The sequence below is a fragment of the Euleptes europaea genome, chromosome 11, assembly GCF_029931775.1.
Source record: "Euleptes europaea isolate rEulEur1 chromosome 11, rEulEur1.hap1, whole genome shotgun sequence".
Classification (NCBI taxonomy): Eukaryota; Metazoa; Chordata; class Lepidosauria; order Squamata; family Sphaerodactylidae; genus Euleptes; species Euleptes europaea.
Genome location: NC_079322.1, coordinates 44,133,350 through 44,160,201, shown reverse-complemented (window position 1 = coordinate 44,160,201; position 26,852 = coordinate 44,133,350). Strand labels below are relative to the sequence as shown.

The 26,852-nt window shown below is 41.3% G+C and overlaps 1 protein-coding gene and 1 non-coding gene across 2 annotated transcripts; one reads left to right on the top strand and one right to left on the bottom strand.

The window, feature by feature from the left end:
- Nucleotides 1-2,421: 2,421 nt before the first annotated feature.
- Nucleotides 2,422-20,636, bottom strand: MACC1 (MET transcriptional regulator MACC1). The gene is made up of 4 exons (XM_056857511.1): nt 20,546-20,636; nt 17,720-19,788; nt 9,932-10,120; nt 2,422-2,636 (listed from the first exon to the last, which is right to left on the bottom strand). Exons 1-4 carry the CDS (start codon nt 20,634-20,636, stop codon nt 2,424-2,426), a joined length of 2,562 nt encoding a protein of 853 aa, XP_056713489.1. The 3' UTR covers nt 2,422-2,423.
- TRNAV-GAC (transfer RNA valine (anticodon GAC)) lies at nt 16,572-16,638 on the top strand. The gene has a single exon. It is a non-coding gene; the product is annotated as a tRNA-Val (tRNA).
- Nucleotides 20,637-26,852: the final 6,216 nt, after the last annotated feature.

Genomic DNA, 26,852 nt, shown 5'->3' with positions numbered 1-26,852 from the left:
TATATCCTATTTTGTTTTCCTCTTTTACAAGAGAAAGAACTTTTACAACAGGCAAGTAATAATGGACTGCACCGTAATATTTATAAATCAACCTAAAAGCAAATCTTCCTTTCTAAAGCTGCTTTGCCTGGATGCTCTAAGTACAATGAATGACACTGGCCTCAATAAACGGGCAGATAATAACAGTAAATAAATTCAGTATTTAACCAATTCCCTACTTGTATTGCCCTACTTGTATCTCTGTTGTTTTTTTTAAAAAAAAAATCAGCCCCAGAAAAGGTAGTTTTCTAGCCATTGACCTAATACTAGCCATTGACCTAATAGCTGCTACTGACCTATCAAATCTGTTTGTGCTTGAATTAGAGCCCCCTCAAATGGAATACAATGAATACAATTGTGACACCTGCTTCTAGAGGTGCATGAGTGAATTCAAACATTAGTTTTCTCATAAATATTATCTGTCCCAATTGCCTCGTAAGCAGAATCAACTAGATAGTATGAAGTTGACTCTACAGCTGCCATGTTTTGGATGAACAAGTATTTAGCTTTCTTAAACTGTGATGGCTGTTGAGTTTATTGTTTGAATGCTTCTGTATTATATGTAGCCTCCATGGTATCCCGTGCTCCCCCAGTTTATCTACCCATGAGTTCTACAATAACAGACCAAGAGCAGGAAATAAAAGTGGCCTGAAGAATGTTGCCAGATCTGAACCGTAGGTGAGGCAACAGCAGGGAAATGGGTATAGCACTGAAAAAACATAGCACTGAACATAGCTAGAACATAGCACTGAAAAAAGCCCAAGTGCCTAAAACCAAAGGGAGAAGAACCACAAATTGAACAAGAAGGGCATATTTATGCCAGGGGAGGGTGGGATATAAATTTTAAAAAATATATTGTATTCCACTGTAGTTGGCACTAGAGGCAGAGGGAAACTAGTTGTAAGAATTACTAGAGGTGGCAGACAAGATTCTCTTTCCTAAACCAATGGCGCAACCTCCCTTTGCTCCTACGGAAATTGTTGGAACATTGGCCAATAAAGACAACCCCTGCACACTGTCTAGTTCCAACGGAATCCCAAAATTCAGTGACTACTAAAGCCCACAACATACAGCCAGCAAATACATGCCTTTAATTAGCATCCTTAATTATCTTACAGCAACCATATACATGCATGTAGGGATATGAAGTTTCCTAAATGACCTTTATCAGAAAACAGACTCTCAGAAGTAGTGAGTCATTTGATTTAGCGAGCAATTTCTAGGAAAGAAACTAATAAGTTGTATAACTTGGCCTCTCAACTCGATTTGCAGTCTATGGCTTGGTAATTTCCTGGAGATTTGCAGGTGGTGCCTGTGAAGGGCAGTGTTTGGGGAGGTGAGGGAGTTCAGTGGGGATGTGATGCCATTGTGTCTGCCCTCCAAAGCTGTCATTTCCTCCAGGGAAACTGATCTCTGTGATAGGGAGGTAAGTTGTAATTAGGGTTGCCAGATCCCCTCTGGCAACCAGCGGGGGCTGGGGGACTTACCACCTGCGGAGGAGGGCTGGTTCTGACATGCCACATTATGTCGGCAACTTTGAGGGAGATGCTGTGGTATTTAGGCAAAAACTCTATGGTAGAGGCTGTTTTTAGCATAGAGTTTTACCGAAATATCAGAGTGTCTTCCTCGATGTCCCCAACATGATGATGTCACTTGCAGAAGTGCTGTCATTGCGCCAACAGGGGCAGGTGCTCGTTTTAGGCCCTTAAAACCCTGCCAGTCATCTGGATGACACCAAGAGGAGGGGGCCCAAATCGGAGGATCTTCCACATCCCCGGTGGTGGTCTGGCAACCCTAGTGGTAATCCCAGGAGAACTCCAGGCCCCACTTTGAGGTTGGTAATACTATTCTCAACCCACAATCCACCAATGCTGAATTACCTAAATATAATTCTGCATCTGCATCTATTACAGAAGCTGCAGAGTCACCACTTTGGAGAACAGGGTTGCCAATCTTCAGGTGGGGCCTGGAGCGCTCCCGGAATTATAACTGATCTCTGAATGGCAGAGATCAACTCCCCTGGAGGTAATGGCAGTTTCCAAGGGTGAACTCTATGGCATCACATCCTTGCTGAGCTCCCTCCCCTCCTCAAGCTTTGCCTTCCCAAGGCACCCCCCCCCCAAATCTCTAGGAATATCCCAAACTGGAGTTGGCAACCTATTTGAGAAACACTACTCCATATACAGGAATGAGTAAAAGCAAGATACAAGTACTGCTGCTGGGGGAAAAAAAGACTCGGTTTTTAAAAGCTATAAACTATTAAAGCCAACACAATAGCTGCAATTTTCACAGGTGGAGGCACATATGGTTCGTAATGCAAACACTCCAGTTTTGCATTTCAGGCAGGTAATTCCAACAGCGTGTTCATAAATCAGACAGAGATTTTATTCTTCATCCATCTTGGAGAAGGCATTTACTCGGAGAACCTCCATGCAGTTCACCAGAATCAGCGCTCCAGTTAATTCTCGCCACTGCTTGGTTACAGGATTTTTCATTTTGTCCAGTGCAGACTGCAGGTCTTGCAACATGTCCCTGTAGCTGTCTCCATAGTGAGCTCCCCAGGTATACAGAAAATCATACGCTGGCTTCCACATCATCTGCAACATGAATATGTATCAGTGATCACATGCTTAGATTTCACAGCAACTCAACAGTAAACATGAAAACACTCTCTTTAAAGAACAAAAAAAAAAGATTTTGTTTCCGAACATACTGAAACTGTTCTCACAATGCATACTCCAGTATAAAAAGCCTAGGTAAAAACCCAGTTTTACCACAGTCATTAAATTCTTAATGGAATCAGTAACCACAAAACAATTCTTTTTTAAGAGCTGAAGGGTATTTCCCCCCTGAAAAGTACCATAATATTTGTAGGTAATAGCTGAGGTTTCTTCAACACATTATTTACATTTGTTCTCCAAACAGAGTCCCTCCAAAGGGTTCTGGGGTACAAATTTAGTCACCAACCTTATGCTAATTTCACAAAATGACCCCTATGACTTTGGATTAAAGGAAGAGCCATTCAGGTTGAGAATGAATAACCAAGAAGATTACACATGTATTTCCTGCATGCATTAGCTATTTTTTTGGGGTGGGGATAGAATCATGGTTTGAGTAAAATAAATTTACTCTTTGGCATACACACTTAGATTTGTGGTTTTGGAAAGAACCATACAGGAGGGGCAGTAAAATAGTAGAACAGAGGCTTTTGACGTGTGTAGGTCCCAAGATCAGTTCCAAGTATCTCCATTTTTAAAAGTTTCCACACAGCAGGGTTGAGAAATAAACTTTCAGATACTAATGAATTAGGAGAACCAATGCAAGATCCTGCAAGATATACCACAGAAAGAGAGAGACAGCACTGCCTTATAGTTTGTATGTCAAATAAAGCATAACCCATAAAACCTGACCCTAAGCCAAACTCCAATTAACAAAACCAGCCCAAAGATGACTGTCCATTAAGAGGGGAGAAATCTTGATTCAAGATATGGCCACTGACTAGGGGAAAACTCCCTATAGTAGGATATTGTTCATCAGACATGAACTGCAAGAAACCTAGTTTGTTATTGTTATTGTTATTGTTATTAATGTTATTCAATTTATACCCCACGGTATTTCCTGGCCAGGGCCAGGCTCATAGCAGCTAACAACTTTAAAAGAACCAATACATAATTTCCAACAATCAATTAAAACGCTGGGAGGGAAGAAAAATGATCTTTTCGAATTCCTGATAATGTCTTCATCCTTTGCAGGAGAGTCTTCTGGAAGGTGCAATAGCAGCAAAAACTGAAGAAATCAGCAGGCAAAGAAGACTGGGAGAAGTCACATAATGCAAATCTGCATGATGATATTTTTCTTAGGTTTCAACTTCAAAAAGACACATTACATGAATAGCTCAAGAAGCACTTACTTCCAAGATTGGGTCTACAAGAGTGTTATAAAGAATAGCTGTAAGGGACTTGACTGGGAGGGGAAGGGAGCATCTAAAAGTTGCTGTCACAAGCTTCCATGTCTGAAAGGACATGTTGCTTTTAAAGTAAAAACCACAAGTAGAGAGTGAAATTATCACCAACAGTTATGGAGTCAGAATGTCAGCCTCCTTGCTGAAGACATACCAAAGACTTGTGACTGAGAGGGCAAAAAATAACCTTGAACCTCTCAAGGACTTCCTGGATCAAGTGTGCTCAGTTAAGCTTGATTTGCAAATAAAATGATGGGCTTCCTTAATGGCAGTTCTGCAAACTCAGCCAGGGCTGAAAATGAAGCTGTGTTTTGGCTGCCTTGTTCTTCCTCATCAGTTTTACAATTAGAACCTAGGGCAGGATAGAGCGCTACTCGTTCTTATCCCCGTTGCACTTAACAGCAAAGAAAAGCTGCAGAGGGGCAAAGAAATGCGATAGGAGTCCCTGCACAGACAGACTGCTTGAACAAGCAAGTTCTTTTTTTGAAACGCCTTTTAGAGAATTCTGCAAGAAAGTATTTTTGTGTAATTTCATTGACGACACTTGCACCACAGCTGTTAAGATTCTCCTAACAAAAAAGCCTGTGTTTATATGCTGCTGTTATTAAATGGTATGAATGATGGATGCTCACAGATGAAAACTGTGAAATCAGAAACAATAAAATAAGGATATTTCCCAACAAGAGAAACTAATTATTGGGGTGCTAAATAGTTGATGCCCTATCAGTTCCAAAATATTGAAAGCAGGGGTGACCGCTCATCCATCTGGCCATGGGTTCTGGTGCAAGAAAACAGCAGACAGTGAGTTACTTAGCAATAGTCTTTACTCATTACTCTGTCCCTTGTTACAAAGGAGCTTCTTTCCATGGAGGAAAGTCACGTCACTCCTCCCCTACAGCCACTTGCTTCCCCACTTCTCCAGCCCTAGAATCCAGCAGGCTATCTCTTTTAAGGCCTGTCCTAATAGCTGAACCCGGATCCTTGATCTGGGTCACTCCTAGGGTTGCCAAGTTCCTCTTCGCCACCGGCAGGAGGTTTTTGGGGAGGAGCCTGAGGAGGGTGGGGTTTGGGGAGGGGAGGGACTTCAATGCCATAAACGCCAATTGCCAAAGCGCCCATTTTCTCCAGGTGAACTGATCTCTATCAGCTGGAGATCAGTTGTAATAGCGGGTGATCTCAAGCTATACCTGGAGGTTGGCAACCCTAGTCACTCCCCTCCTTGCCTTCCTTCACATTCCTGCTAACATTCCTGCTACCAGAGGGAGATCCTCTCCCCTCCCATGGTAGCTGCTAATGCCTGCCAGCCTCTGCCCAGCTGGCTTATTCCTGGGCAGGCGTGTCTTGCTGGCCCTCAACTTGTGTGTAGCTTCTCTGGTCCTCACTGATTCATCTTCTGGGATGCCCACAGAGAGAGCTGCAAAGTCCTCTACTAGGGACAGGGCTGCCTGACCCTCTGCAGCCTCCCTGGCACAAAGATCAATATACTAAACAGAACACATTTCGAGAGAAAGGTCAAGGGGCTAAAGGCCAGAGTTGTTGCTGAAAAGCTAGAAATATAATCCAACTCAGGCCAGAGGAAAAGTCAACAGAAAGCTGAACCAACAAAAGCTTCAAGACAATAACAGTGTTTTTGCTTGACCCTTAAAGCTGACCACATTTAGGGAGAGACTGTTCCATAATGAAAACATCATAACAGAAAAGATCTTGCCTCTGAATGTGGCTGCACACAAAAGCAGGCCCCCAATACTGATTTTACCTGACAGACAGGCTCATATAGATGTAAATTACCATGCATGTGGCTACATAAAAGCAAAAAAACATTGATAATGGAAGCTTAGGGATCAATCAGCAATGAATTCACACAGGGTGGAATGAATATTAAGGAAACAGAAAATGTGAGAAGAGGAGATAAACAGGGACACAGGGAAATAGAGAGGTATAAAGGCCTAACCACTTTACACAAGATTACTGCAAAGATTCCAGGAGAGAATGACATAATCCTAGCCAAGAAGCATTGAAGTGCTTAGCAGAGGTGTTTTACAATCATCTGAACTGGAACAAAGACAGGCAGGGGCAGAGATTATAGCACAGAGACTGCAAAAGCAGAGAAGAAAATCTCAGCAATAACTTTAGAAAGAAAAGTGAGGGTCTTCAATAATACTGTTGGCATTACAGAAAAACTCTCAGGGCTTGAGCAGATTGTTTTCTCCCTCCCTCTCCATTTTTATTCTTTTTACAAATCCCTCAACTACTCCCAACTTTTCCTTCTAGAGCACTTTCAGCCTTTATCAGACTGAGAGGGATTTGGAGGGGGTATCATTGGATTAATTTATGAAGTCATACTTTCCTGCATACCTTGGGAGTTCCAAGTATGGAGAAATCCCTCTCCTTACCCAACTGTAAAGGTAAAGGTCCCCTGTGCAAGCACCGGGTCATTCCTGACCCATGGGGTGATGTCACATCCCGAAGTTTACTAGGCAGACTTTGTTTATGGGGTGGTTTTCCGGTGCCTTCCCCAGTCATCTTCCCTTTATCCCCAGCAAGCTGGGAGTCATTTTACCGACCTCGGAAGGATGGAAGGCTGAGTCATCCTTGAGCCGGCTACCTGAAACCGACTTCTGTCAGGATCGAACTCAGGTCATGAGCAGAGCTTGGACTGCAGTACTGCATCTTACCACTCTGTGCCATGGGGCTCCGACTGCAGTAGATGGTTTTGCAGCTGTCATTATAAAAATGGAGTCCATTTTATGAGATATCGCAAATTGCGGTGCTGCAAAGATTTACATGAGGGGACAACAATTTGACACCTCCTCAAGAATCTACCCTTGAAGGATCCTTTAAACTGTCTTCCCTTTAATTGATTCTGGTTACTCTCAATATTCCATCCTTTCTGGATCATTTTCAGTTCTCTAATCTCTATTGCCTGGAGATCTGTTCGAATTCTGGGAGATCTCCCAGCCCCACCTGGAGGTTGATAACCTAAGTTCAGGGAGCCTGATGTCCAATGTCTGCTCCACTATTACTGTGTCAGAGCAGACTCCTCTGCCTAGGAACAGGGATCTGCCTAACAATGATGCCTTGAAGGTGAGCAAAGATAGCAAACAGAGCCTGGCCTTTTGCTGGGAAAAGCCAACCTATAAATTGGAACCAGAGGACAATGAAAGCTTTATATGCTGACAGACCCCCAAAGGCAGTTATGTGGTTGCTGCAAATATTTCATTTAATTATTCACACTGACAGTTTAATACACCACTGTAGAAGCCTCTATGAGACTTCTGTGGCTGTTTGTGACAAACAGCTCAAAATAAAAATGCTGCTAGACTCACAAAGACAGGATAAGATCATTGTAAAATCTAGCCCTTTATGTGACAAAGAATCCTCTGTGGATAATGGACAGTTCCCCCGAAGAATAAATTTTCTTGAGGGTTTGAAATTAGTCTGGTTTAAAAGTCACGGTCTTCCAATATGATCACATGAGGCCCAGAAACATGTAAGAGAATACTGGTATAAATCTGGAAGCCTAAAAGGCCATTCTGAGCCTTTGAAAGAACAAGGTAACTATCAGGGATGGTTCTTGTAGGTTATCCGGGCTGTGTAACCGTGGTCTTTGAATTTTCTTTCCTGACGTTTCGCCAGCAGCTCTGGCAGGCATCTTCAGAGTAGTAACACTGAAGGACAGTGTCTCTCAGTGTCAAGTGTGTCACACACTTGACACTGAGAGACACTGTCCTTCAGTGTTACTACTCTGAAGATGCCTGCCACAGCTGCTGGCGAAACGTCAGGAAAGAAAATTCCAAGACCATGGTTACACAGCCCGGATAACCTACAAGAACCAATGAACTCTGACCGTGAAAGCCTTCGACAATATTTTTAACTATCAGGGATTTCTTAAACCTGATCCTTTGTTGGTTTAGTGAGAAGATAATGGGCCTTACTGCTAAATAAAGATCCTAACTATGTATTGTGTGATCCTCATATCTTTCCCAGGTCCACCATGAAGGCTTTCAATCAGATGTGCCTTGCGAGTTCCACACTCAGAACTCAGTTTCCAATCATGAAGGGGCCCAAATCAGAATGGGACTATGGCAAGAGAAGGAATTTAAAAGTCTTCCTCCCCACACTGCTTTTCTGACCTGGAATTGCCCCAGGGAGCTATTTGTCCTTTTGGAGATGACTATACATAGATTTATCCATGGGGGGAAACAGCGGTTCCTCTGAGCTGTTTCTGGTTAAGCAACTGATCTCCAGCCGAGATTAGTTCATCTGGAGAAAATGGCCACTTTGGCAATTGGACTCTATGGCATTGATGTCCTTCCCCTCCCCAAACCCCACTTTCCTCAGGCTCCATCCCAAAAATCTCCAGGTATTTCCCAACCCAGAGCTGGCAACCCTACTCATACTGGAAGTCAATCACAGAGGCCAATTTTGCATAATACTGGCCTCGGATCTTGCTCTATTTATATCAGAGTTCGTGCTGCAGACCATAGGAAATGCATTCCTCAGTCCAACCACTGAGGCCTCCTGATTGCTAGATGGAGTGATCTTGCCCTTCCCCCTTCCATGCTCTCTCTCTCACTATTGTTTCTTCACAGACAGTGTTATCAAAGGAAGGTAGGGTTGCCAGGTCCCTCTTCGCCACTGGCAGGAGGTTTTTGGGGCGGAGCCTGAGGAGGGAGGGATTTGAGGAGGGGAAGGACTTCAATGCCATAGAATCCAATAGCCAAAGCGGCCATTTTCTCCAGGTGAACTGATCTCTATTGGCTGGAGATCAGTTGTAATAGCAGGAGATCTCCAGCTAGTATCTGGCGGTTGGCAACCCTAACTGAAGGTCCCCTCCCCCTCTTATCTTTTCAAAAACAAACAGAACTAGCCCTGTGCCTCCTAGGAACTCGTTGCTACAAAGACAAGCAGGACTGACTGAACTTGAGAACCCGACAGCCTGAGCACCTTCATGATGCTACCTGAGAGTCCTTGGGGGGGGGGGGAATTGCCCCTGCTGGGAAATCCTGGAGTGCCTGACACCCTGGAAGGGATATTGCCTCCACCAGATTCTGCGACAGCAATTTCCATGTAGCTTATTTCCATTATATTCCACAAACGTGTCCTAAGTTCATAGTTGTCTGCTTGCACTGGCAATTATGGTGATTTTAAAGACTCTACCAGATTGTCATATAAGAAAATTACACCACAGACTTCAGTGGCAGGTGGATGGCAGGTGGAATTGCCACCATCATGATTATTGCTACCAATATTCCCTTAACCCGTAATAACTTTGATGTATCTTATTAGAGACAACTTGTAAAAATGTATGCTGATAGAAGAGCACAAGTACAGATCTGAGAAGTAATAACATGCAGATGAATTGAGGAAACGGAGAAGCTGAGATCTCATGGGGAATGTGCAGAGTCCTAAAAATAAATAAGAGCTATAAAAAGGAATCCAACATGTTGGGTCAGGGAAATTAGATATGTTCCTGCTAGCCTACAGTCTGCCATCAGCAACATGGTGTTCATCACCTTAATGAGCCAAGTGGGTTTGGATGGATTGAGAAGTGAATTTGAGTTATATCAGGACACTAAAAAATAAAAAAGCAACTCATGATCTCAAAAATTACTGTCCCAGCTGGAAGGGAAGAAAATGGTGAACTGTTTAAAGGTGGTTTAAACAAAGCATCACAGTCTGTTGTTGTGTACAGCCATCCTGATTTCCCCTCCAGCAAACAAGCCTGACAGGTTGTGCTATCATTTCAAAAACATGAACAATGTGACAATGTGTTTGGCCAGAGGCCACAGGGGGCCAAAAGAAACATGTGTGCACCTTGGAAAACAGTATCCCCTCTCAAAACACTTTAAACTTTTACAAACTTTTCTGACCCCCAACTAAAATGCATCCTAGCCTTTAGCAAAAGAATGAAAGACCTTGAAGCCTCACCTCTGGAGGAATATCCCCATTTTTCCCCCGGTGGGGAATTTCATAAGCTTCGATTTGTTGTTTTGTGAGTCGGGCTAATTTTTCTGCCAACTCTCTCCATCCTTTCCCTAGTTTTACAGCTGCAGTAAACACAACGGTGTCCTGGGTAATGCGTGCTAGTAATCCTTGGCGATCCAGCTTCAAAAGTGCCTGCAGACACAAATTTGATAGTTATATTCTCCAGCAGTCTTCAACAACAAATAAGCCATTCAGAAGATTAATACTTAGGAACATGTTTTACCCTTACCAAGCCACTTTTCATATGCTTTTCACAGAAAAATCCATTTTACAGAAGAGATTAAAAATATTTAAATTGACATCACATTGCTTTGCTATTTCAAATCTCAGTTGGAACCAATTTTATAACCCAGGAGTGGAAAAAACAGATTTTTTCCAATATCGAGATTTCAAATTTAAATGCTTAAAAATATGCAGTGGTTAATGAAAATGCTGAACTGAATTACCTTTTTATTACTATTTGCAAACAAGGAGGCTTCCATTGGAAAGAGCTAGGAATAATTCAGCTACAATAAAATATTTCTTATAGTTGAAGATATTGTAAACTTTTTAAGCTTTAAAAGATTGATATTTCAGTATTATTTGTGTTTAGGGTCGGAATGAAAAAAGCTCAAAGACATTAAGCTGTCAGAAATTAAAGAAGATGTGGAAATCAATCAGTACTATGTGGTGCCTAAACCTCAGGTACCTTGACTGTGGGGAATGCCATTGGTATCATAAGGTCTTCAGGCTTCTGCTTGGAACAGATGACTTGTTCCTGATATTGCTTCAATCATATGAAACACCCCTATATCAACATCATCAAACACCAGGGGGGTGAAATGCAAAGAAAACGAAGCTTTATTACACCAGGTCAGACCAGAACTCCACCTAGCTCAGTGCATTATACACTGACTGGCAGCAGCTCTCCAAAAACTCAGACAATTGTCCTTTTCAGTTCTGTATTGGACATGCCAGGTATTCACTTCACTCAAAGCATACACTCAACCACTGAGCAATGTTCCATGGACATGGCAAGTCACTCCCACATGCCCTGTCACATCAAAATGAATACATTTACAGTTAAGCTGTTAAATGCATATGGCCCAGAAAGGATCCCTACTAGGATGTAATGGGAAAATATCTGCCAGCTCTCTCCAACCACATAGATATCAGATGCTACTATATTTTTAATCCAAACCAGATATGGATTTTCAAAAGTTTACATAAATTCAACTGACCAATAACTTCTCCAAACAGCTCACAAATTAAAGTCTGGCTACTAGTTAAAACTGTCATTTACAAACAGAACAATAAAAGCCAGATTTTAAAAGGAGGAAAATTAAAGAGGTCCTCTAGCTTTCAGTCTACCCCAGTGCTGCCAAAACTGTATGCTGCTCCTGGAGTAAAAATTGTTAAGCAAATCTCAGGTTTGTTTTCAGATTGCATAATCACATTCAATCAATAATAGTATTTACTCATTATTCCTGATTAAGGAGATCCAGACAGTGCTGCCTATAGTCATTAGCCAAAGAAAATTCCAGCAGAAATCATCAAGAGTTTTGCCCTGAATAATGACTTTACAATAGGGTAAAACTGAATTAACTTTGTTTAGGAGAAAAAAATGTCTGTCAATAGTCTACCTTACAGGGTTTACATGATCATTAAGTCAAAAGAGGAGGGGGTCTTCAATGGTTTACCTCTCTCTGAATTCTTTCTACCACCTTGTAAATATAACATACATCATTAGAAAAGCTATATTTCAGTCTGCTAGGCCAAAGACTCAATAAAAGGAACTGCGAGAGAGTACAAGTCTTAAATTCTTCCCCTTGAAATAACTTACTACTCAATGGATCTTATAAGAAACATATAAAACAGCTGCCTCTGAACGCTACAAAAATAGCCAATGGATGGTTTATGGGATACTGCTGTTACAGAACTCTTTCACCTCAGCTCAAGTGGCAAAAATTGGGTGCCACACTTCACAGAACTTGTACTAGTCTAACAGTGCATTCCAAAGGAGAGCTACTCCAGTCTAAGCCCGAATGGGCTTAGACTGGAGTAACTCTCCTTAGGAATGCACTGTAAGACTTCTGTAAACCATAAAAGGGAATTCTGACCAGTAACACCGATACAAAAGAACGTAATTTAATACTTGTAGAAAATCAAAATCTCTTTGTGTTCTTCATAATTCTTCCTCTACAGAGTTAAGACTATCCAAACTTAGGAGAACACTCTTAAGATTTAATTTTGTCCTTTGTGGCCCATCATTGTCATCCATGGTGGCACCCTCACAATATTTCCCACAATATCAGTAGAAGTGACAGAGTCATATGTCAATATAGCTTGGCGGCGGCGAGAATCACAATAGCAAGATCCTGGAAGCTGGTAAATAGACCTACAATTAAAGACTGGAGAGAGAAACTATGGTTTTATGTGCGAATGGCCAAACTAAGAGATTCCCTTCATGGAAAAGACATGGAAGAATTCAAAAAGTCTTGGTTAAAAGGAAGAAGAAGCAATAATTACAAAGCACTCAGGATGTCTAATATCAACAAAGCCAATTAAGTATTTAGGAATTATTGTACCGAAGAAGAATGAGGATATCTATAAAACAATTATGAAGCTGTTTGGAATAAGATAGAAAAAATGTAAACTCATGGTCTAAATTAAAATTATCATGGATGGGCAGGATAGCTATCGTAAAAATGAATATTCTTCCACGGCTCAACTTTTTGTTCCAAATGATTCCAATAGAAATCGGAGATAAAATATTTACTATCTGGCAACGAAAGATCAATAAGTTCATCTGGGAGGAAAAACGACCAAGAATAAAATGCAAAATTATGGAAGATGATGTAAGAAGAGGAGGATTATCACTCCCGAATTTAAAATTATATCACCAAGCGGCAATGCTAGTAGGAATTAAGGACTGGATAGTGCATCCCGATGAGAGGAATATCAAACTAGAATTGGAGGGACTTCAATGCGGAGCACACTACTTACTTTGGGGAAAAGACTCTACGAAATATATGAATAAAATCAAGGGACACATAATCGTGGAAAATATGATAAAAATATGGCGGAAACTTAAACCAAGACTATGTCCCACTCCCTCACTAATGATGACCCCCTTCAATGTTTATGGAACTAAAGAAGAAAGATGTAAATATGGGGCAATAAAACATAGAGACTTGTTAAATGAAGATACAACATTCAAATCCCTTCAAGAAATCCAAGTTATCCACCCACAGATATCATGGCTAAAGCATCATCAATTGCTATCAAGGTTTAGGGAAGACTGCATGATAAGGGGGAAATTAAAGCCCGAAACAAAATCTGAGCAGTTAATCTGCAAGGCCAAAGAACATTTATTGGGTAAAAATTATAAACTATTAATAATTCATGACACAGAACAAGAACAAGTTAAAAATTGCCAAATAAAGTGGATGGAGAATTTCAACGAGACAATAACGTTAGATGAATGGGAACAACTATTCCGAAGAAATATCAAATTTACCAGATGCTGAAGCATCCATGAGAATTGGCTAAAGATGCTGCACCGATGGCATATAACGCCAAGCGACATTCAAAACATGAATAAACCGACATCGGGCTTGTGTTGGAAATGTCAAAAAATTAAGGGAACATTCTTCCATTGCTGGTGGTCATGTGAGCTGGTGCAAAAATTTTGGGAAAAAATACACATAAATCTGGAAGGGATTATGGGGATACATATAAAATACGACCCCAAGATGTATCTTTTAAATAAAACACCAGATACGATGAATAAAAATCAGCAGGACATGGTAAAATATTTGGTAACAGCAGCAAGGGTGGTAATGGCATCAGTATGGAAATCGAACAATCTTCCAAAAATTCAAACATGGATTGACAAATCTCACAAATATGTATCGATGGACAAACTAACAGATTTATTGAAAGAAAACACATCAGAACAACACCAAGAAAGATGGAAATCATTTTATGAGTATTACAAAATTAACAGTTAACTTGCATCACATTCCAACAATAAGATAAACTATTAAAGCGTGTTCATGGGAGATAAGATGACGATATGAATGAAAAAATAAACAATACTGAAATGGATCAGGGAAAGAAGAACGGGTTCTATAGATATCCAATTAGTAGAGACTAACTAGAAGACAATAAGCTGCCAGATTGTTAATGGAACATTAGATAAATTCACTAGCTCACTAAAGGGCAGGCAAAGGCAAAGGCTGAAGATGACAAATGGAATATTACTTATTAATGTGATTCTTTTTTTATTGTATGAAAATTATATATATATACATATATATATATTCCCTCCCTGTACAGTGAAAATCAATAAAAATCATATTAAAAAAAAAGTCCTGGTTAAAGGCCTTTGCATATTGGGATAAACTGGCCAAGACGAACCTTACTAATTTTGTGAATGGGCTATAGATATAATCTTTTAAAAGCTTAATAGTATGGTAAACTGTTGTAATACTAACCTGCTAAGACACTTCTCCGGAAGTTCTGCACGGTGGTGGGAGGATATGAGGGGGTACACCATTGGTGGTTGGTGGGTACTATAGGTACTATAAATGGATTTATTTTTTACTTGATTCAACTAACATACTTTAACTTTTTGTACTTTATTATTCTGTACCATAAAATGATTTATTTTATTTTATTTGTTCATGTAAAAATAAAAAAAATAAAAAAATTTACCTGATTATACCCGGGGGGGGGGGGCAGGGTCTACAAGCATTAGGTTACCATGGATGAACTTTGTCTTGCCATGTCAAGTTAGACTCCTTAACAGAAGAGGGGGGAACAGTAGCCCAAATCCAATCGGTGGGTAGCAGTAGGTGCCCTTCCTCCCTCTATAGAATCCCTTTACTATTACTCTGCCTCCAAAATGGGACTGTTGATAGGGAGTTACAAGCCCTCCAACCACCAAGTAACACTTCTATTGACTCTTTATTATAGCACCAACACTTAATCTCCAGCTCTGGTGATAAAATGGTGTTTACGTTTTTCTTCACTTCTGGTATCAAATTTACAAGGACACACATGTTTGATTAAGTCTTGAGAGAGATCTGAATTATACCTGACATGTCTATTTTCAAAGGGAAGCAGCAGACATGTTTTGTTCATGTAGCCCTGCAGCCTTTGGTCACACTTAAAATCTGTTTTGCACCCACCATCATCTAATTTATTTATTGAAATATTTATAACCGACCTTCCTAACTTCTTTTACTTCATTTTAAGACTACTTCAGACAATAGATGGGGCTTTGACATCATGCCTGGAAACATTCCTACCCACTTTTCTTTCTTCCTTTTTATATTTAGTACTGAAAATCCACCTTGCTGAAGAGGTATGGGAAAACTCTAAGCTGCCTCCCGGTTTTGTGACATTTTGGCTGTATCTAATAAAAGGTAATACATGGCTGGTTTTAATGTTTTTCTTCACAGGCCAGCACAGTCACAGAACTTTGTCTGCAGAGTTTTAATTGGTATTCTTAGGCAAGAAGCAGTGGTGTATGTTTTTTTTAAAAAAAGCAGATACTGCTCACTTTATCAAGAGCATCTGTATCACGATTCTGAAAATAGCCTTGGGGAAGAGAAGCTGCAAAGGAGAGACAGACCTTTTACCTGTAAGTCTGTGTTTAAATTTACAACTGCAGAGAAGTAATGAGAGATCCTTGCGGTAGTATCTTGACAGTAACAAAACCCATTATTGCCAGTGTTTGTCAAGCTTAAACAATGTGCCTTTTGTCAGAATGGGAAATCTGCTAATGAGCACAAAAACAGGAACAAGTTTGGGGTCTCAGCCTGTCTTAATCCGACCCTGATTTCATGCGTCTTTGACAGGTCAACAACAGTTACTGTTAGTTTAGGTGTCATCAGCAAATATGTGAAATTAGGATTTACCTTGGTTCCCATGTGCATCACTTTGCACTTACACTGGATCTCCCTTGTCATTTAGTTGCCCATTTGACTGGTTACGGCTTATTATAAACAAGAACGAACACACTTATTTCCTTTTTAGCACTTTCTGCTGGATTCTTGGAACAACACTGTGAGGAGCTATGTTAATTTCAACTGTATAATGAGGATGTGTCCCTGATAGGGATCCCTTGAGTCTCCTCTCAGTGCATTTACCTTCAAGGCTGTATAATATAAATCAAAAAAGTATATATGCCCTAGTTAACAGACATCAAAATAAACAAGTAAAGTGATGTTTTTATTGAACTGATTTCTGGTGCAGGAGTATGCAAGGTTTTGAGTTACACAGACATGGCTGTTTGCTATTCATGTCTAGTTTTTTCTTCCCCATCAACATCTATATAACACTAAAGTCAAAACATTCATGGAAACCTTTCAAATAAGTCAACAACCCACTTACAACCCGCTTTACTTGCCTGCCTCTACATATTTATGTTAATCCTTGAGACCCGAGAACGTTTGCAGCGCTTGGTCACCAGAGATAATTTCTACTAACTGCAGGCGGACAGCGAAATGGCTGTTAATAAGGGGTCACGAAGACTTGGTTCAAGGCTTTGATGTGACTACCCATATTTGATATGTACAGAATAATAAGAAATCAAGATGGCTCAGTGGTAGAGCATCTGCTTGACAAGCAGAAGGTCCCAGGTTCAATCCCTGGCATCTCCAGTTAAAGGGACTAGGCAAGTAGTTGATGTGAAAGACCTCTGCCTGAGACCCTGGAGAGCCGCTGCCGGTCTGAGTAGACAGTACTGGCTTTGATGGACCAAGGGTCTGATTCAGCATAAGGCAGCTTCATGTGTTCATATACCTTCCCATTTTTCCCAGTGGAAAAAACTGCCATGCCACTGGTATCAGTTTACTGGGAGGAAAAGTCTAAGCATGCACCCTGGAAGCAAACTCGGAGAGTTCCAGGGCAAAGGGGGGCAAAACATGATGGGCTACAATGCCAACAATTATATCATGTTAGAGATTGACTAGAAGTTGCTTGCAGCCAGGATTCAGAAAGCCCAGAGCAACCATCATGGGAAACAGCACTTTACCCGAAGAGAGAAGATGCAGGGAGGACACAAACCAAGCATAACCATCAAAGAGCAACACTGGATGACAACAGTCTGGATGCAAATGCTGATCATGCACGCCTGAGGAGAAAGGGCTCGAATACATTACAAAATCAAGGAGCATCTAACTCACCAGATGATCACATGGATCTGTTGGGAGTGATCACAAGGATCTGTTGCCAGCTTTAGGTTCCCCAAACCTACCTAGCTTCACTCAGGGCTTTGAAGGGATATGGAGGGGAAGCTGAAGAACCTAGGAAGATTTCAGGAAGCTTTTTTGGATTCCCGTAGGAGAAAAACCACCACTAGTAAGTCTTAAACATAACAGAGAACGTGACAGGTTGCTGATCGGCAGTGACCCACTGTCCTGTGGCCAAAACACACACTGATTATTTTCTATTTCTTCTATGTTATTTAGGAATGTACACATTTTCACCTCTAGATTTTTTTTAAAAAATCTTGATCGTGAAGCATGGAGGAGAACCAAATAGGAAGTCAGTTTCCATTGCAACTGCTGCTTGCACTGATAATAAAGCTTTTCATTTCCAAACAGCCCTGTTGGTTTAAATATATCTGCCCATAGGCCATGAGGGTGGGTGGGGTAACCAGGACCAGAAACAAATCACCTAGATTTATTATGACCAATTCTTTCACCTGTGAATCAAGGCAACCCATCTGACCATACTTACAACAGAGAGCTCATATAGGAAACGCCTCCTACTTCTGTCTGCATGGCAAACTTCCTTCAGCTTTTTCACTATGTATGCAACTTTTTCTGATTCTTTCTCAGCCTGTGCCTCATTGAAATCGTCAAGAGACATGTGTGAAAACCCAAGGGCATCAGCCAAAGCATTCCAGTCATACATTTTTTCTGATACAGTGGATAAGATTGCCGAATAGATGTAGGTCAGTTTTTTAAAAGGCAATGCAATTTGGGCAAGGAGGCTGCAGGTCATGATGGCGCTGTCTTCAACATCTAGAGCTTGATCTTTGGTTATCACTTTGATATTTTTGCAGTGGATAAGGCCGACCTTCCTCCTAAGAACTCCCACATACCACTCTTTTATTCTAGCTTGTCCGATAGCTTTCACCTTATCTTCTCCAAGAAGCGCTATCGTATCCCCTTTGAAATACTCCAGCAAATAATCTATTTTCGTTTGCCGTAACACAGTTTTCAAAGCTATGCCATAGCTGGTCACATTCAAAGGCTTATCTTGAAAGACCGGGTATTTAATTATTGGCATTGACAGCAAAGGTGCAGATCTGATCTCTTTACGTTTTTTCACTCTGTTTGCCTGTTTAGCTATTCCAGGGAGTAGTTTTGGAGCTGGCTCAGGGGTGGTAATGTAGAAGTGGCAAACGAGGTTGTCGTTTGGGACTTTAACTTGAACACGGATGACAAACAGATGTATTTTCCTTGTGTTGACCAAAGAAAATGGAAAATGTTGGTGAACCACCTCACCGCCCCCTTCCAGTGTCCCTTGCTTAATTTCTTTTCTTTGATCTTCTTCCTTCACTTCAAAATCAGAATCACAAGAGGCCACAAAAATGCTCAGGTCTTGCGGCTTCTCAAGGATAAACGTGTGCTTCCCCCACAACTGGAAAACAACTGGGGGCATATTCTTTCCTCCTTTTTTAATGTCACACACTCTAAGCTTTTCTGGCACATAATTGTGACTAAACAGTGCAAACACAGCAGTGAAAGAGGGGTGGATATGCTTGGGCCCATAAATTCCAACTGAAAGTTTTCTGTGGATATATTCCCAAACACTTGCTGAAGGAGAATGAAGAGTGTTTGTCTGGGCCACGGTCACAATGTACATCAAGTGACTTAACTCTGTTAGCTTCACTTGTATAGTATCTTTATAAATATAGCAGTTGTGTATTTTTTCAAATGGGCCTTCTTTACTGGCACCACACAGACATACGATTTCAGTCATAACCTGACTAAAGGGGTCCTTTTTCACCTCAGCTGCAATTTTCATTTCTAACAAAATGGCTTCTGTTGTATTGAGGTTACTCAATGCGAGTTCTATCAGTGGGCTTATAGTGGTTGAATGCTCATGATTAAGAGATGATGGAGAGTTGAGAAGAGCCCGTAAGCCAACCTCTTGAAATTCTCCAAGTGCTACATGACCTTCAGGGAAATGGACAGCAATATCTGAGTCAGGAAGCTGCACCGAGCCACCTTCGTGACTCACTTTACATACTATATGAGTTTCTACAGATTGAGTCTGTGCCCATCCTGGACTCTGATTCATCACACTCAGATCTAGGCATGATCGGGCCAGCTGTCGTTGATTCAGCCAGGCTGTTTTATAGGCTTCTCGATCATTCTGAAGCGATTCACTGTCTAGAGGCAGAAGGTAGTTGGATGGAGCTATAGGAGGAGGTTCAAAAGTCTTGGCCCCAACAATATCCAAAAGATCGGAAGCACTCCTATACTTTGCAGATCTCTTTGAAGTTTTGCGAAGATACAGATAATCAATATTTAATTCATCTCCAGATGAAGCAGCAGAATCTCTGTTGTTTGAATCCCCATTATTTGAATCCCTAAAAAGTAAATAAGGGTCTTCTTTTAAGATAGATATCCGCTTTTTGTTTTTTTCTCTATTGCTTGATTGAGCCACGTCATCTAGAAAAGGGTTGGATGCAGACAGTTCATTCCAAAAAGGATTTGTCTTGAACATGCCAGGAGCACCTTGCTTAAATTCTCTAGGCCAATGGGACTTCGGATGTAATTCATTCTCTTTGTCATCTGTCAAAAATAAACACAGATATAAATATTCCCATTTTGTTTTTTATCCCCTTCTATTCTGCATAAACCAAGTTACTTCAGTTTCCATTACCAATTGGTTTAAAAATGCCAGGAGCAATGATAAGAAAAACATCAAAACTTTTAACCCTTTGACTTGCTCTAATCCTAATCTTCCATGTTGAAAACTAGCCACAAAAAAGATTGAAATGACTCAGGATTCTGCTTAAAAATTTTAACACCCACATAGTATTGCCATTGTTCATGCTTTATTTCTGACAGAACCTGTTGGTATTTTTATATGACCTGAAGAGAAAGGTTCAAGAACCTGGCCAACTTAATAAAATCCCTCTCAGTTTATCCAGGAAACTGAAAGGATTTCCTTACTCTGTCTTTTCAAAATTCTTTGAGGAATTACTTTGTTTATATTTTAAAGAGAAAGGATATTGCAGTAAAATACTTTGGATTACATATTCTTCCTCACTTGGTAGTTTCCAAAAAATTAATCTAGAGCAGCTCATTTTGGGGTTGTTTGTTTTTTCATCCTTTGTGCTATATTCTGTACAGGTTACAGACTAACATCTATCGCCTCCTCCTTCTTCTGTCCTTGTGGATTGAACTTCTCCTGTACAGGGCACACTTGAGAAGATGGGGACCTTCACAAGCCCCTTGTCCACAGTACTATTACAGAGCACTCCCAGCACAACCAGAGACTAGTGACTGAAGTTCTGCTTGAAAGGGCAGGATGCCAGCAACACACCTGTCCAATTAGGGCTTCCATCATCCAAGTCAATCAGAGATCCTTCTGATCTACTCCATGAAAACTCTTTCATTTGACAGGAGGCAGACATTTTTCTTCCTAATAGATGTAAGATGTTAGAATACCTAGCAAGAAATGTATCAAATAACAAAACACAAATATCATATTATTATTATTTGGTTATTTATAGTCCATCTTTCTTGCTGAGACTTAAGGCAGATTACATAGTGTAAGTCAAGTAGGGACAGGATGGGACATCCAATGGACAATACAATAGGGTCTGGACTAAAAATCTGAAAACAAACAGAAATCTCAAACAGAGCTGAAAGAAATAATGAACTTTTAAACATGACACAAACATGACAAATTAAGTGGTCTCTGGAGCATACAGAGAACAACTAAAATAAAGTCGGGTAACAAAAAAATGAGTATATTTGCAGGGGCGTGTTGAAAGACAGCATTAATATAAAGACCCCTTTCTTTATATACTTTTTATAAAGCTTAGGGAAAGAAACAGAGCAAAACATTTTCCAGATTTCTCTTCAGGATTTTTCAATACATTCCTGCCTTTATGTTCAACCATTAGATTAGGCAAATAAGTGCAGATTCTCAAGAGGAAGAGCTCTCTTGCCAAAACGCTGGTCGAGTCGCCAAAGCACAGAGACAGCTCTTTCATTTAAGTCTGCCATTTGTCAAGAAGCTAAGGAATGGATGAGTGGGCCACCTCAATCATTACATTTTGCTCCTAACACAGAGATTGATCTCCTTCTTGGGGGGAAAAGGTGTGTGGCAATGTAAATGCAGGTGGCTATTTCATCTGAGTAGTGCTAAAATTGGCCTGAAATTACAGTGAACGTCATGTATCAATTACAGCAAGCTTCCTTGGGCACAAACGCATCAGTGTGTGTGCATGCACACATTCACCTCCACCCACCCTCTCTCCTTGCAGGTGTTTCACAGACTGGCATGAAGAATGCACACTGAGAGCCAAACTGGACATTACAGATGACACAAGTGCTGGAACCAACTCACTGTCACACATATGAATGGAGGAACTTCCATTGAAAGCACTCCATTCAGCTCTGGAACACTGTGAAGCAGGGGGCTTCTGGTTTCCCTCCCCAGCCATTTTTGCCAGTAGAAATGGCCAGGGGTCCCTGTTTTCCCTTTTTATGAGATGGGAAGGTATTTCTAGCTAGTGCAGCCAAAGACAGCAGGGGGCTCTTGGCCTGCTTGTGTCAATATGACAATAATCAATCAGCTCAGCTGGCCTTTGCCAGAAGCTTCAACACTACTATGAAAATTCCTCAGGGCACTGCAAATACAGACTGGCTCAAATTCTATGATTCTATGAAAACTTCAGAAAAGCTGACACAACTGGAAGATGTTCCATGCAGACATTAGAGCATTCCTATCAAGCCCCCAAAGAGGAATGGCTAAGAATTAGAGCAAAATTGGTCAACAAAGAAATCTAGCACTGAAAGCAGAATAATTACCCTACATCTATAGGTCTGCATGCAGAATTAGAACTGGCAAGGCAACAATAGAATATCATGCATTGACTTACAGTGTTAACAAATATAGATTTTACTCTCTGCAGAAAGGAATTAATGCAGAAGAAACACTGGTCCACAAATTGCAGGATGCCAAAAAGGCAGGTCTAATCCCACCTCAGAATCCTTCAAAACAGAGAAGATATCTGTCCATAAAGCCCGTGGGCTTTATTTCTGTATTGAATGTCTACTCTACCCCATGGGCAGCCTCCTGTTAAATGGCCACTTGTTTGTTGAAGAGGCATGGCAAAATGAGTTGGGCTGGATGGAGTCTAGAAATCCCAGGTGTGGTGGTGATGGCATCTCTGCAACTCTGAGTATCTTCACTGCCATGTCCTGGAATACTCCTCTTCTACAGAAGCAGTACCACCACTGTCAACTCAAGGGATTGGAAAAATGAGCAAGCCAGAGGCATTCTTCCTACCCGCCTGTCTCTTCTTCTCAGTGATTCCCCTAAGCTAATGCAGAAATACATGAAACAGCTTGAGCAAAATTGGAAAATGAGAGAAGAGCAGCTAAGCAAGTCCCTCGTTCTCCCTGTCCCTCCCTCCCACAGTGTCATCTTTCTTCTGGCAGAGCTCATATGCTTTAACAGCTGGGGAAAAGTGTAACAGGTGCAGTATTTCCTTTTTGTTCCATCTCCATGCCAGGAAAAGCATCACCCATTGGGCTTTTGCCTGACATGCATCTGTTAATGGCACAGGAGACAGACCGCTAAAAGTAGCAACTCAATGTGATGGCTGTTTGTTTGTCTGTCTCTTGCCCCCCCCCCCGCTTCTTGCAGCCATTTCAAGAAGTCCAGGCAACATACGCATTCCCTGCCCCTTCCACTTTGTTTAGTCTGCTTTAGAACCCTTTCTTGTTTTTCACTGGCAGTGAAATAATCGCCTCTTAATAAATGGGCTATGTCAGGGGTGTCGAACTGAATTGTTATGAGGGCAGGATATGACATAAATGTCACCTGGTCAGGCTGGGCCATGCCTCGCCAGCCCAGATTGAGAGTGTGGGGCGGTGGCTGCTTCGGCTGGCCCGCAGGCCAGATAAGAGCTCTCAAGGGGCTGGATCCAGCCCCCAGGCCATATATTTGACATCCCTGGGCTATGTGGTACAGATCATTAAATTTAAAGCCAGTTCTTGCCAGTCCAGCATAACTCTGCACTCTATCGAGTCCTTTACATAGTAAATCTACCTTCATGTCAAAAAACTGGAGGTCTCAATATGACCTGGTTCTGCTTCTAAGTCCTCAGATTTTTTCCTGCTAGTACTCCATATTTTTAAAGAATCAGGACCATGGAGAAAGGGATTGAAGACCCAGAATGTTGAGAACCATGAAAGACTTTGAGGTAGAAGACACCAGCTGTTGGGTACACTGTTTTTTACTCCAAACATTGAAATCTGGTCTCCAGATGTTACCTTTCCTGAGGTTTCTAAACAATGTTATTGGCCACTGGGCAGAAAATATTAATTACTGTATTACCAAGATTAAAACAACATTGTGAAGCTACTTTGCCAGGTGTGGCAGCACTGGGAGTCCATGGGCTCTTCCATCATGCCCCCCACAATGACAGCTATGCTCAAGGGGGCAGAGCATGGCTGTCTCGCAGGCAAGAGTTGTGGCTCCACTCCTCCAAGCATGTATCCTACTGCATAATAGGGGACGACCCTAGAGGCCCTTGGGACATCACAGAGTACCTCTGGGGTGATCTCCCATTGCCCAATGTGAATGGTGCTTTGAGAAGGCAGCAGAGTACAAGATTCTCCAGTCAAAAGACTGGCCAACTGCCTGTCACTGGCAGCAGGCCCCCAAAAGCCTGGGGCCTTGGAAGGCATCAACCATATTAACCCTCAACGCTGATCCTTTTGCAAGTTATTTTTGGGACCCAATTCAGCTCATTTGCAAGGACAGTCACTGGCACTTAGCAATATAACAGTTATATTTTGCTTTAATCTAGCAACCTCAGCTTTCAGAAGGCTACAAACACTAAACTGCTAGATCAAATTAGAGTGCTTATGTCAATTAACCAATGAACAGTTGGTTATAGAAGTCTTTCAGATCTCATAGGAGATGCGCAGCTCATACTCTACTGTTAAAGTTTCAGACATATCATTGTGAAACTTCTTAATGTTTGTGTGTACATTTAAGAACAGAACCTAAATCAACGAAAATTATTAAATTCCCTACTTTTTATTGGCTTTATTTCAACCATGGATCAAGATGCTGGGACTTTAAAGCCAAGTTGAAAGAATTCTATGTTATCTGCCAGGATAAGATAATTCACTCTGAACCGTGTAGAGGATACTTACATTTCAGAAGCAGGCATACTTTGGCATGTCTGTTTTTTAAAGTAGTTTTTTCCCCCCAAAGCATCAATCTTATTTAACAGTATTCACAATAATTAAAAATAGGAGCAAAGTTCACTGAGTCAAAACTATGTTTAATGATAATATCATTGCAAGCATGTTTAATTCACGCCTGCATAATACAGAGTAAGTGAAACAGAGAGAGTTTGCCTGGAAGCAAAATAAGAATATTGCATCATTTGAAATGTGGGAGAATCATATTTTATTGCAAAACCCTACCACGAAGGTACAAACGGAATGAGTAATTGAAGATAGTGAAATACAGATATATACACAGGGAGAGAGACAGAGAGAATCACAGTCCCAATTGGTTTAAGATAAAAAGCTTTTCAGATTTTAGGAATGTATGCCCAGACAACCCGACCTGGATGGCCCAGGCTAGCCTGATCTCGTCAGATCTCAGAAGCTAAGCAGGGTTGGCCCTGGTTAGTATTTGGATGGGAGACCATCAAGGAATACCAGGGTTGCTGTGCAGAGGAAGGCACTGGCAAACCACCTCTGTTAGTCTCTTGCCATGAAAACCCAAAAAAAGGGGTCGCCATGAGTCGGCTGCGACTTGAAGGCACTTTCCACACACACATGCCCAGACAACAAAGATTATTAACCGAGCCATCTTGAAGGAGGGGGGGTGAATATCCATAGGAGCCGGTGTGACCCCTGCACTGGCATTAGTGCCACTTGTGCCAGCTGAAGGGGCACAAACACCGGCGCAGGGGTACTTATGACGGCTCTAGGGAGCCGCACAGCAGCACAAGGCCTCATGCCGGCACAGATGGAGGCATTCCTGGGGGCATTCCGTAAGCCCTCTCGGCCCAGGAATGACTCTTTTTGCAGGTGCCAAATTATGTCTGCAAAATGATACACTGTGAGCTTGGTATCTCAGATAAGATCTGAAAGGCTTGAGAGTTGAGACCAGCTCTTCTATACCCAAGTGTGCCTTGGTTAACTGAAATTAGGGCTCACAACAAGCGCTGTTTTGATCTAGCAGTTCAATCGATTTTGATTATAGACCCTGTTCACAGAAGGTCTGGAATAGCCATCTTTTCTGGATAATGATGCCAGCTAGACCAAAACCAGAAATAGCCACAGAGGTTATATCAAGATCCTTGGTAAAAACCTTGACAGATTTTTAAAGACCCATTAACATGTGGCAACACTGGCAGACATGGTAAGGAGGGCAGTCAAGGAATGAGACAAATGCACACAAGGAAAGCAGAACGTGAGCCAGGTAAGATGACCAAAGAATTTACTAAGGAGACAAGCAGCTAGATTCAAGCCCAGTAGCATCTTAGAGGCCAATAAGGTTTTGAGGGTATATGCTTTCAGGAGTCATAGCTCCCTGACAACAGGAAGTCAGAACTGACAAAGGGAGCTTTGATCATTGAAAGTTTATTCTCCAAAAATATTATTGGTCTCCAAGGTGCGATTATAATTGAATCTTGCTGCATTACTGGGTTACTATGTCATTTCCAGGAAAAACCTCAATGTAACATAGGGTAGTTCTAGGAATTGCCAGAAACTTATTGCTTCACCACAGAGTTCCAAGTGCTTCCTAGGGTACCCTACATCACTTCCAGGTTTTCCCCAGAAGTGACGGCATGGATCTAAGTTATTTGCCCCTGACTGAATACTTACTCTGACTGATAATTAGAATAGTGCACTTTAAGAACATAGCATAGAACAGCAAACAATGAATGAAGAAATAAAGCCATAGATGATAGTATCCCCTATATCAGTGATCAAATAGGTCACACACACACACCCTTTGCTGGGTCTGGAGCCCCTATAAAGCAGCCAAAGGTAAATCAGTCTGGAAAGGTTGAAAATTGAAAACATAAGCAAGCCCATTAAAATTATATGGTTTTAATTTGGCTTATCAAACTCTTCTCTGATCCTGATTAGAGAGATTTCTGTGAAGCATGAACTTTCATTAGTTAACGGAAGTGTGGATATATTTCTTGCTCTGCTCCAAGGTTTACAGAGTAGGGCCTTGCTTTATAGATTAAGGCCTTGTATAGATTTTTTTTTACATTAAGCAGACGTTAATTTATGCTGGAATTTCGCGTGGGCTGACTGAAACCCTTATACAGGGAGTCCTATTAAAAAGAGAGTAAGGAGACTGTGAAACGTTCCTCTTCGAGCTATGTGTACTGTTCTTTCCGATTCAGGTTCAAGTACTTTAAGAACTAGTCCTATAAAAATGTTGGGGGTAGCCCACTCAGTGCCCCACACCAGAACTAAAAATCCAACTAATGAATACCCACAGCTCCCTTCACAAACAAACTGGTTACACTTTCCACAATTCCTTTGAAGTTATCAAGAGAGTTTGCATAATGGGAGGTTTTGCCTTGGATTTGCCACTCTCTAAATGCACATTTTCCCCATACGAATTC

Excerpts from the sequence above, each read along its gene's own strand:
- MACC1 (XM_056857511.1), bottom strand. The coding sequence starts at position 20,636 with ATGTCTGCCTCCTGTCAAATGAAAGAGTTTTCATGGAGTAGATCAGAA. Across the intron at positions 10,121-17,719 it reads TCCTATATGAGCTCTCTGTT|GCACTTTTGAAGCTGGATCG; the intron begins GTAAGTATGGTC and ends TTGTGTCTGCAG. Across the intron at positions 2,637-9,931 it reads ATGGGGATATTCCTCCAGAG|ATGATGTGGAAGCCAGCGTA; the intron begins GTGAGGCTTCAA and ends TTCATGTTGCAG.